This window comes from Aphelocoma coerulescens, chromosome 3, assembly GCF_041296385.1.
Source record: "Aphelocoma coerulescens isolate FSJ_1873_10779 chromosome 3, UR_Acoe_1.0, whole genome shotgun sequence".
Lineage (NCBI taxonomy): Eukaryota > Metazoa > Chordata > Aves > Passeriformes > Corvidae > Aphelocoma > Aphelocoma coerulescens.
In genome coordinates this window covers 125,558,317-125,569,549 of record NC_091016.1, presented here as the reverse complement: position 1 = coordinate 125,569,549, position 11,233 = coordinate 125,558,317, and the positions used below count along the sequence as shown (strand labels likewise).

The 11,233-nt window shown below is 59.6% G+C and overlaps 1 protein-coding gene across 1 annotated transcript in view; it reads right to left on the bottom strand.

Moving 5' to 3' along the window:
* ASXL2 (ASXL transcriptional regulator 2) overlaps positions 1-11,233 on the bottom strand; it is a 65,590-nt gene that overhangs the window by 7,584 nt on the left and 46,773 nt on the right. Inside the window, exons 6-11 of the mRNA XM_069011924.1 lie at positions 8,928-9,078; positions 6,572-6,712; positions 5,349-5,512; positions 3,720-3,816; positions 2,842-2,947; positions 751-1,411 (exon numbers count right to left, since the gene is read on the bottom strand). Of these exons, the coding sequence (XP_068868025.1) occupies positions 751-1,411; positions 2,842-2,947; positions 3,720-3,816; positions 5,349-5,512; positions 6,572-6,712; positions 8,928-9,078 (1,320 nt within the window). The remainder of the gene's footprint in view (positions 1-750; positions 1,412-2,841; positions 2,948-3,719; positions 3,817-5,348; positions 5,513-6,571; positions 6,713-8,927; positions 9,079-11,233) is intronic.

Below are 11,233 nucleotides of genomic sequence, written 5' to 3'. Positions count from 1 at the left end.
GCTTTCCTGCCTTTGTGCTGTTCTTATTAACATGGTGACAATGATGAGCTGCTTTTAAAGTTTTGACTTTGCAACCTTTTGGTACAAAAGGATATTAACAGGGGAGCGGAATTCCAAGGACATACAGGAATACAGGAATTCAGCTTCTGCCTAAGGCCCCAGACCAGCCGGTTCAGCAGCAGCTGCCTGGTCCTACAGCCTGGCTCTCAAACCCCGGGCCTGCCCCGGAGCATTTCTGTCCTGCTGCCTCCCCCTGCCCGCCCGAGCAGGGGCCCATTCCCTTTCTCCTTCCCAGGTGGCTTCTTGCAAAGGCTCAGCAGCCAAAGGGCCTCTGGTCCCGAGGTGTTCCCCAAAATGCTCCGTCCCTGCTCCTGCCCTGGCACTGCTGCACCACAAACCAGACTGCAGTGCTGCCAGAGGGGCTGGCTTTACCCACGGAGTCTGGGCTAGCAGCAGGGGATGGCACCCACTCCTCTGGATGAGGATGGCACTCACTCCTCTGGCCCTGGGTCTCCCCCCCATGCCAGCTGCCTGCTCTCCTGGCTGCACCTCACGGCCTTGCAGAGCCTTTGCAGCTCCCTGTCTGCAGCCTGGGACAGTGGGAGGTGCCCCTGCCCGTGACATGGGTGGGATGAGATGGGCTCTAAGGTCCCTTCCAACCCAGAGCTCTTTGGGGTTTGGTGACCTGGTGGGAGCCCCTGGCTGAGCCCTGTGTGAGGCCGGGCCGGGCTCTGTCCCTGCTCTGCTCACCTTGAGCGGGGGCACCCGCGGCACGGCCGGCCCCGCGCCGGGAAAGGGCTGGTTCCGAAAGGCCTGGTGGTGCTGGCAGGGCTCTGCCACACGCGGCTTCTTCTCGGGGCTGGCTGGAGCCTCCTCCCTGCTCTCCGACTTCCTCTTGTGGGCCTCCACACTGACCTCCATGGCCTGGCTCCCAAGGGGCTTCTTGTCCTGCCTGTCCAGAGCCACCGCAGGGCTTTGCACCTTCGCCGCTCCTTCGGCTGCCTCGGGGCTCTTTGGTTTGCTGGGGGCACCCGGAGTCTCCTTCCCTGGCCCCTCCTTCCCCAGCCCGGGATTCCTCTGCTCCTCTGGCTTCTGGCTGGCAGCACTTTGGGGTTCCTGGGGCAGGGCCTCTCCATGGACTCTCTCTCTGACGGGGCCGGAGCGGTCGCCGGCTCTCGCCGCCCGTCGGTCCGGGGAGGCCTCGGCGGGCTTGGCTGCCTTGGGCTGCGCGTCCTCTGCGCCCTCCTGTCCCGCTCCTCTCCTGGCCGCTGCCCCCTGCGCTGGTTGTGCTCTGGGCTCCGACGGGGACGTGCCCTGCTCCCGGCGTGGGGCCGGGGGGCTGCGGGGCCGGGCGGGCTCTGCCTCGGGCTGTGCCGTCAGCTGCTCCGACTCCTCGGGGCTCAGCCCAGAACTGCCAAGGAAAACACAGGCTTTGCTTGGTAAAACATCCCTGCAAAACCATCCTGTCCTTAGGGAAATGGCGGCAAGGTTCCCTGAATAAACTCCCTAAATAAATGTCTCACACATCCAATTCTGTGCCACAACCATGGAGAACCTTCCCTACTGATAATCCTTCCACAGGAAACAGAAATCAGCAGCGAAGATTAAACCCAGCTAAATGCAATGCATGGAACATGGGGTAGCTCCAGGCCTGTTCCAGACACCAATTTTCCAGGCTGCAAATCCAGTGAGTTTGGCCAACAGCAAATGTTCCCTGTCTGAGCCCCCACAGCCTCCTCTGCAGCACGGGACAACCCCAGCTCACACGGTGACATTGGCAGGAAGGGACTCTGAGAGGGGTCCCATCATCTCCTCCAGGGGAACATGAAATCTAATTCCCAGAGTGGTGTCTGGGAAAACTTAAGTCCCTTTGGATTCACTTCATCCACCCTGCTAATGATTTGTCAGACTGGGGGGTTCTTCCCCAAACAGGACCCCATGAAAGTCTGGTGAATCCATGGATTGGTTCCCACCAGACAAGTTCTTAGGAGCTGGAGGGAACTGAGGTCCTGCTCTTGCACACGTCCCCTCCAGCTGTCCTGCTGTCCCCTGTCCCCCTAATGCTCGCCACTGGGGCTGTTGTCACCTTCCCACAAGCAGAGACCTGGGTCAGGTGGCTGATAAAGCTCTTTGTGAGCTGCACTCCCGGCCTGGCTGTTGTTCCTACAGCCTGTATGGACACTCCCCAGCCCCTGGCTCGCCCACAGCATCCCAGCCACACCATGGAATGCCAGGAATAACCCAAATGCTCTGGATGGATGGGAGGCAAAGCGGTTGGCAGGGTGAGGACAAACGACAACCTGGCACAAAGCAGGATCAGAAGTTCCTGATCAGTTATTTACATGTGTGTGCTCCTTTCCAGGTCTCAGTAACTCCCTCAGAAACCCCAAATCCTCCCTGTAGCCTCAAAGGATGGAAAATCCTGAAGCAAGAAGAGGCAAAGAATAAAAGCTTTGCAGATTTGGGGCTTTAACCAGGTGTGTGGGATGGGAGATGTGGGAATGCAGGGCCTGACCCTGAGGTGGGGCACGCTCGACCACCACAGCTCCGAGGGCCTCCGGAGCCCCAGCTCCAGCAGAACCGTGGGGGTGGCTCCAAGCAAGGAGGGGAAGAGGTGTGAAGTGCCAGGACACCCTGCACTGGTCGAAGTGTGAGGTATCCTGGCAGCAAACACCTCACACCTGACCTGGATCCCGCCGGCATCTCCTGGTTTCCTGGAACCAGCTGGAGCCAGAGACCTCCCCCAGGTTCCAGGACTGACGAGACCCAACGTTCATGGATGGACCAACCCCAGCAGGAGCCCCTGGCCAGGCAGGGCACAGGACACAGCCGAGCTCTCACCTCTGCCCGTAGTAGCTCTCGAAGAAGTGCTCCTTCCACAGCTCCACCTTCTTTTCCTTCTCGATTTCTTGCCGGATTCGGAGCTGCATTTCCGGGGTAAACTCTCCTGTGGAACAGAAGGGGGAATTCTGAGACAGGAAAGGGGTGGATAATGGGGCACAGGCCCAGCTGGGTGTGTCCCAGGAGCCCGGGATGCTGCACCTGCCCTTGGCCCCAGCCTGAGCCCCAGGGGCTGCTCCACGGCAATGGGGCAGTCAAGGGAACGGAGCTGGGAAGGGGCTGGAGCCCCAGGAGCGGCTGAGGGAGCTGGGAAAGGGGCTCAGGCTGGAGCAAAGGAGGCTCAGGGGAGACCTTGTGGCTCTGCACAAGTCCCTGACAGGAGGGGACAGCCGGGGGGGTCGGGCTCTGCTGCCAGGGAACAGGGACAGGAGGAGAGGGAATGGCCTGAGCAGCCTCGTAAGGGCCTCACCACCCTCACAGGGAAAAATTTTTCCCCAGTATCCCATCTGAACATCCAAAGTTTGGCTCAAAGGACTGAGCACCCTGTGCTGGTGACACTGTGCTCTGCTCTGGGACAGAATTTCCCTTCTCTGCCCCCTCAGCAGTGTCTGTGTTTAGGTGCCCCAGCTCTGTCAGTTGAGAAGATTTTAAACATGTTTCTCCTGCTTGTCTCATTTCCAGAGATTTGCTTTGTCAGTCCAACACAGAACTCCTCCTGCAGCCCCCTCTGGCCTTGAGCCCCCCAGTGCTGGGCTTGCCTGGCTCCCCTGCCTGCACAGCCTGCAGCGAGTCCCTGCAGAGCTCCAGCTTCTCCAGGAACATCCTCTAGGCATTCCCCAGCCACTCCCCAGCTGCGGGGATGCGTGGGGCGGCTTTACCTTCCGACAGCCTCTCCTTCCAGCCCTGGGCAGCCGAGGTGAAGAACTCATTGTTGAGCGCGGAGCTGCTGAGCTTCATCAGCCCATCGGCCCCCACCTGCGAGAGACAGAGCCCGGGGTCACTGCTGGCCACAGCCTGGGGTCACTGCTGGCCACAGCCCGGGGTCACCTGCTGGCCACAGCCTGGGGTCACCTGCTGGCCACTGCCGGGGGTCACCTGCTGGCCACAGCCTGGGGTCACTGCTGGCCACTGCCGGGGGTCACTGCTGGCCACAGCCTGGGGTCACTGCTGGCCACAGCCCGGGGTCACCTGCTGGCCACTGCCGGGGGTCACTGCTGGCCACTGCCGGGGGTCACCTGCTGGCCACAGCCCGGGGTCACTGCTGGCCACTGCCGGGGGTCACTGGTGGCCACAGCCTGGGGTCACCTGCTGGCCACTGCCGGGGGTCACCTGCTGGCCACAGCCTGGGGTCACTGCTGGCCACAGCCCGGGGTCACCTGCTGGCCACTGCCGGGGGTCACTGCTGGCCACAGCCCGGGGTCACCTGCTGGCCACAGCCCGGGGTCACTGCTGGCCACAGCCCGGGGTCACCTGCTGGCCACAGCCTGGGGTCACCTGCTGGCCACTGCCGGGGGTCACCTGCTGGCCACAGCCTGGGGTCACTGCTGGCCACTGCCGGGGGTCACTGCTGGCCACAGCCTGGGGTCACTGCTGGCCACAGCCCGGGGTCACCTGCTGGCCACAGCCTGGGGTCACCTGCTGGCCACTGCCGGGGGTCACCTGCTGGCCACAGCCTGGGGTCACTGCTGGCCACAGCCCGGGGTCACTGCTGGCCACTGCCGGGGGTCACTGCTGGCCACAGCCTGGGGTCACTGCTGGCCACAGCCCGGGGACACCTGCTGGCCACAGCCTGGGGTCACTGCTGGCAGGGCCAGTGTCCCTGGGCACAGCACAAGCCCAGCACTGCCCACATCCCTCGGGAAACTGCCTGGGGCTCACTCGGGAGAAACCCAAGAGCCCCAGCCCGGCTGTGCTCGGGCCAGGCTGGAGGCTGGAGGGAGCAGGTTTTGTGCCCAGCTCTGTGGAGGCCGGATTTTGTCACACAACCCCCCCAGACAGAATAAAGCAATGCCTCGGTGGGTGACACTAAAAACATGGTGGGGAGGATGGGGGTATTTCTCCCAGCAGTTCTGGAGGATTTGGGAAAACTCCCACCAGCTCAGGTTGTTCCCAGCCCTGCCCAGCCTGGCCTTGGGCACTTCCAGGGATCCAGGGGCAGCCCCAGCTGCTCTGGGCACCCTGTGCCAGGGCCTGCCCACCCTCCCAGGGAACAATTCCTTCCCAAGATCCCATCCATCCCTGCCCTCTGGCAGTGGGAAGCCATTCCCTGTGTCCTGTCCCTCCAGCCCTTGTCCCAGGTCTCTCTCCATCTTTCCTGTAGGCTCCCTTCAGGTCCTGGAAGGCCACAACGAGGTCACCCTGGAGCTGGATTCGCTCTCCCCTAACCCCATGCCCCTCTCCCCCACAGGTACCCAGGGTATCACAACAGGAATGGGATCTCCACCTGGCATTGCCCTCTGCAGGCTGGAATGCCCCGGCTGTGCTGGAGCCCCAGGGGCTGCCCGTACCTGTCTGTCGACGTCGGGCAGCAGCAGCAGCAGGCGCTGCTGGCACTCGGGGGGCAGCACGGAGAACGTGTGCTTGTTGATCAGCGCCCGCAGGTTGGTGTTCACCAGGATCGAGTCCGGCGTCTCCACGTCGATCTCGGCGCACCGGGCTCTCTTCAGCTGCCCTGCAAGGGAGCACACCTGGGTCACCCCTGGCCGCCCTCCTCGGGGTCCCTGCACATGGCAGTGCCACCGTGGGAGCCACGCCGTCGCTGGTTTTACCTCTGCACACGCAGCGACCAACAGAGCCTGGAGATCCAGGCACAGAACGTTCCAGACCCACTCAGCCCACCTCCCTGGGACCCTGGCTGCCTGGGGCCTGGCAAGGAGGGTTCTCAGGAGGGTTCTACAACTCCTTCTGGCCACAGCAGTTTTCTGGTTTAAGTCTCCAGTTAAGGTCAGTTTGTTCCTGGAGATTTCTTTTGGACTTTGCTGCTCTGTGGCAGTGCCTCTTCTCCCCAGAGACATGATCTGGGATGGAGACCTCAGAATGAGGGAATGGCTGGAGATCAGGGAAAGGTTCCTCCCCCAGAGGGTGCTGGGCACTGCCCAGGCTCCCCAGGGAATGGGCACGGCCCCGAGGCTGCCAGAGCTCCAGGAGCATTGGGACAGCGCTGCCAGGGATGCCCAGGGTGGGGTTGTTGGGGTGCCTGGGCAGCACCAGAAGCTGGGTTCCATGATCTTTGTGGGTCTCTTCCCACTCAGGACATTCCAGGACTTTGTAAGAATATCCCTAAGTTCACCGGGTCAATCCCACCCTTGGAAAATGCAAAAGGAACCAGGAAGGCTGGGGAGGCCGAGAAAGCCCCGGCTCCAGTAAAGGGCTGGGAGCCAAATCCAGTGGGGCCTGAGGGATGGAGGAGATGCAGGAAGGAATTTCTTTTCCTTTTTTATCTTATCAGGGTGTGTAGGTACATTAAAAAGCCCAGCACTGTAAGTAATGCAGGTCCTTTTGTGCTCTCCAGCAGCTGGGAACTCCCAGGAGAGCCCCGGCTGATGCGGACTGGGAAGGGCTGGTTTGAAGATTCTGAATTATTTATCCCAATTCCCAGCAGACTGGCAGTGCCTTCCAGAGTCCCTCAGCAACAGAGTTATCACAATTCACTCCATTTTGCTGTTTCAGGCTTTCGTTCTGGCCCTGGAGCAGCCAAAGCTCTGGAGAAGCAGGGAAATCCATCTCTTACGTGCGTGGAGCCTGTCGGATCTCGGGAACGGCTTCTTCCCCAGCCCGGGCAGGGAGTTCTCGAGCTTCACCGAGGGCGAGGAGCTGGACGTGGAGTTTGGGGGGCTGCTGGAATGTCCATCCACCTGCTTCCCTTCCCAACCTGCCGGAAAGGGAGACACTGGAACGCGGGGACACGCGGAGGAATCCTGCACGAGGATATTCCTGCGTGGAATGAAGGTTCTGCAACACCCAGACCTACCCCTGCAGCCCCAGCAGTTCCAGGACAGACATTCCTGTGCTCTTGGAGCACCTGCAGCCCAACACGGAATGCAGGACATCCCTTGGAGCCACCAGAACATCCCAAAACAAAGGCATGGGCAGGCACACCGTGTGTGCTTTGGGTCCATTTCCCAGCTGATCCCCATTTGTTTCCCACCTGTATCTGAGCCAGGCGTGGTCTCGTTAACACTTCCAGGGTTAACGAGCTCCTGTCAGAGCTGTCACCTCTCCACACCTCTCATGTCCTTGCTAAACTTCACCCCTCTATTGCAGCTGTTGTTCCTCAGCCCACCCTGGGGAATTCCTCCTCCTCCTCTTCCCAGTGCTCCAGAGACAGTTTCCCATCCTGGTTCCTCTCCCTCCCTTCCCTTCCTCACACAAGCTCTGAATAAATCCCTGAAATTGTGGAATCAGAGCATTGCTTTCCACCAGGACGTTGTTCCCTCCCCCCCTCCATTTAATTTCTTGCTCCCTCTCCACACCTCCCACTGTCCCTGCTGGGAGCTGTCCCTGTACAGCACCACAGGGACTCCATGGAGAACAACACACCAGAGCCACTCGTGCCACAGGAACCTTCCAGGCCTTGACAGGGAGGGATTTACAGCCTGAGGGGCTCCTGAACACCCTGATCCCACGTGGAACCAGCTGAGGAAGAACTCAAGGAAAAGCCTGGGAGCAGGAAAAGATCCTGAGCTGAGCCTAAGGAAAGATCCTGAGGCTGGAGTTACACAGCAGGAAGGGCAGGACTTGCTGCGAGCTTCTGGCCTTTGCATCACTGGTGTCTCTCCCAACAGGCAGGAGGAACAGCCACAGGAATGAATCCCAGACCCTGCCCCAGGACAGGCTGAGGGTCAGGGGAGCTGCCAGGCACTCCCAGCTTCTCATGGCTCCTAGAATATCCGTACCCTGCCCTGTGAATTTCAGCGGGACATCCCCACAGTGACTCCCAGGATATGCAAATACCGATGTTTTTAATGCTGAGACTGCTGCTCCAGGACCCTCTCTGGCTGCTCCCACACCAGGGACGGAATGGGGACACTGGGGATTCCTCTGGCTTGGAGAGGGACTGGCACAAGCTGGCCCTGTTCCACATCCCAACTGCCTGCAGGGAATGATGTGAAATGCTGAGCTCTGCCAGGGATTGTCGGGGAGACTGAGCCTGTCCCAGTCCAGGGAATTCAGCAGGTGCCAGGGAATTCAGCAGGTGCCAGGGACTGCCTGAGGCCCAGCTCCTGTGCCTGGTGCTTTGGCAGGGAATAACCCAGAGGCAGATGCAGAATTCCTTCTCTCCACAGGCAGCTGTCCCTGCTCCCAGCACAGCTCCTTGGCTGAAGGACTGACAGCTGGGAAGGGAAGGAGTTCTGGGACTGGGATGGGGCCAACAATTGATATTAATTAATTACCCACAGCACCAGGCTTTACTGGAGAGTTCGAGGGCTGAAAAAGCCCTGGGATTTGGGACTGGAGATGCAGTTTTGTTGGGATCTGGATGGGGGTTGGAGCAGCCTGGGACAATGGAAGGTGTCCCTGCCCATGGTACTGGATGGGCTCTGAGATCCCTTCCCACCCAAGCAGTCTGGGATTCAGTGGTTCTGTGGCTCAGAACCAGGACCTGACCAAGCCCTCAGTTACTCTGGAAAGAAATCAGACAGAACTGGCTGGAAGTAACTACCGGAATTTGGGATACCATGGAAAATCTGCTGCTGGCTGAGGAGCTCCTGCCCTGGCAGACCAGCCAGAGCAGAGCAGTGACCTCACTAACAGCACAAATTCTGGAAACCCCTCAGGGATCTTTCAGATGAGAACAGGACATGGAACCCACCATGGAAACAGAAACACCAGGAGAACCCCGAACAGGAACTCCGGGAGGAAGCCCCTACGTGGGGTACAGGTGACTGGGAAAGTCACTGAGCACTGGGAGCAGCTTTTAACGAGCCAGTGGCACAGTCAGATCCATGCAGGATCCACCCAAGGTCTCTCCTTACCTGGTGCATCCCCACCAGAACCCCAGCCCTGGAGACAGAAGCCGATGATTTCAGAACAAGGAGCTGTTTCCCCTCCTGTCCCCGTCCCCAGGAGCAGGGTCCCACACGTACCCGACTTCCCGGGCGCGGCGGCGGCCTTGGCCTTGAGCAGGACGTGCTGGTTGGAGGGCAGCGCCATTCCCGGCCCCATTCCCGGGGCCATTCCCGCCCGGCATTGCTGCTGCTGCTGCTGCTGCTGCTTCTGCTGCTGCTGCTTCAGGGCCTGCGGGACACGGAGCAGCAGGGTCAGCCACACCCCAGAGCCTGCGGGACACGGCCCCGGCTCCCTGCGCACGGCAGCAGGATCAGGATCGGGATTGGGAGTCCTAAATGCAGCCCGGCCTGGGACACCCCTCAGCTCCCCAGGACACCCCCGTGCCTGCCCAGTGTGACACAGGTGACAGAGGGATTGAACACCAACACCCTGCTACGAACGGACATCTCCGACCTCTGCAGCTGCACGTTCGCTGTCACCGAGCATCCCCTCTTGTGCTGCCCCATGGAAAAAAGGACCTCCAGAAAAACACGGGGGAAGATTCCTGGTCTGGAGTTGGCTCAAGAAGTAATCACACAAAGAACTTCAGAGTAAAAGCAGCACCCCGGAGTTCAGCCCATCTCCTGGGAGAGCAGCTTCCCAAACCCTCCACAGACACTGCCCTTAGCAAAGGGCTTTTGATGAGCGCAGTAACAAAGATTCCAGCGCTGAAGAGAACAAAACAAAAACCTTTGTTTCAGGAAAGACTTAAAGCCACACCAGGACAGGGCCCCAGAGGCACCTGGGGCTCACACAGGAGGGGTTTGGATGAACCGCAAACCAAAGTTTCTGTTTGCAAAAACCAAAATCCAAACCCAGATGACCTCGACAGCAAAAAAATGCCAACAGATCAAGGATTCCATGGAATTTCAGAGCAGGAGTAACAGGATTTGTTGTGCTGCATGGACACAAATGAGGCAGACTGACAGCAGCAGGACTGGGATAACCAAGGGCCACCCTGGATCCTGTTTTCCCTTTATTGAACAGTTCCTATGCAGCCACTTCTCCCAGAGCTTGGAGAAGTGTTCAGCCAGAGGAAACACGGCAGAACTGAACTGACCTCCCGTTACTGAGGTCAAAAGCTTTCAAAGAGGAGAGATGAAAAGAGCCCTGGCATTCACAGGAATAAAACATCCACAAACAAGTTCAAGGAAGGTTCTCAGATCCTGGCTGGGTGAAGCCCAGGGAACAGTGGCCACCAGGGAAGCCCCGGCTGTGGGCACTGCTGTGCCCAGGGCTGGCTGAATCCCACACTCCCACGTCTCGGGCTCTGTACACTGGCTGTGCTTTTCCTGGCTGAGGTAACACAGTTCCAGGTTTGTTCCCTGTGTCCCCTCAGCTCTTGGTCCCGCAGTGCTGGAGGTGGGAACGGGAGGAAACTCCTTGGGTGCCTCTTTAAATTCTGTGTCAGCGTTGCTCTTCTGATGCCTGTTCTAAACATTTGGGGGTTTCTTTGAATCTAAATTACACTGAATCCTGTCATAACAGGGGGATGGAGCAGCTCTCCTTGGGGAAGGGCTGAGAAAATTGGGATTGTCTAGCCTGAAGAAGTGAAGGCTCTGGGGTGACCCAACTGTGGCCTTCCAGGACCTGAAGGAGCCAAAAGGTAAGAGAGGGAGAGACTCTTGACAAGGCATGGAGGGACAGGACACAGGGAATGGTTCCCAGTGCCAGAGGGCAGGGATGGATGGGATATTGGGAAGGAATTGTTCCCTGAGAGGGAACTGGGGCTGCCCCTGGATCCCTGGCAGTGCCCAAGGCCAGGTTGGACAGGGCTTGGAGCAGCCTGGGACAGTGGGAGGTGTCCCTGCCCATGGCAGGGGTGGGACAGGGTGGGCTCTGAGGTCCCTTCCCGCCCAAACCAATCCATGGGTCTGTGACAACCACAGAATAATTCTGGTGGAGAAGGACCCTGGGAGTCTCCAGCCCAACTCCTGCTCAGCCAGGGGCTCCTCCAGGTCTGGAAAGCTCCGGGGATGGAGGGGGCACAACCCCTCTGTGTCCTGATCCCACTGCTGGGCTGCTCCCACGGGGGAGAGCTCTGCCGTGGGTCCCTCCCTCAGCACTTGAATGGATCTGAAATCCTCAGGATGCAAAAGCCCCGTGGAGGTGGCACTTGGGGACATGGGCAGGGGTCAGTGGTGGCCTCAGCAGTGCTGGGAATGGTTGGACTCCATGGGCTCTGAGGGTTTTTCCAACCCAAACGATTTGGGAGTCGTGGAATCTCCAGCAGGACGAGCCAATTTCAATTCTGACCTCCAAGCCAGGATTTTTCCAGAGGATCCTAAGGAATGCAGCCTGGCACCTTCCCCCAGGCTGTAGGGATGGCACAGGCACTGCTCAG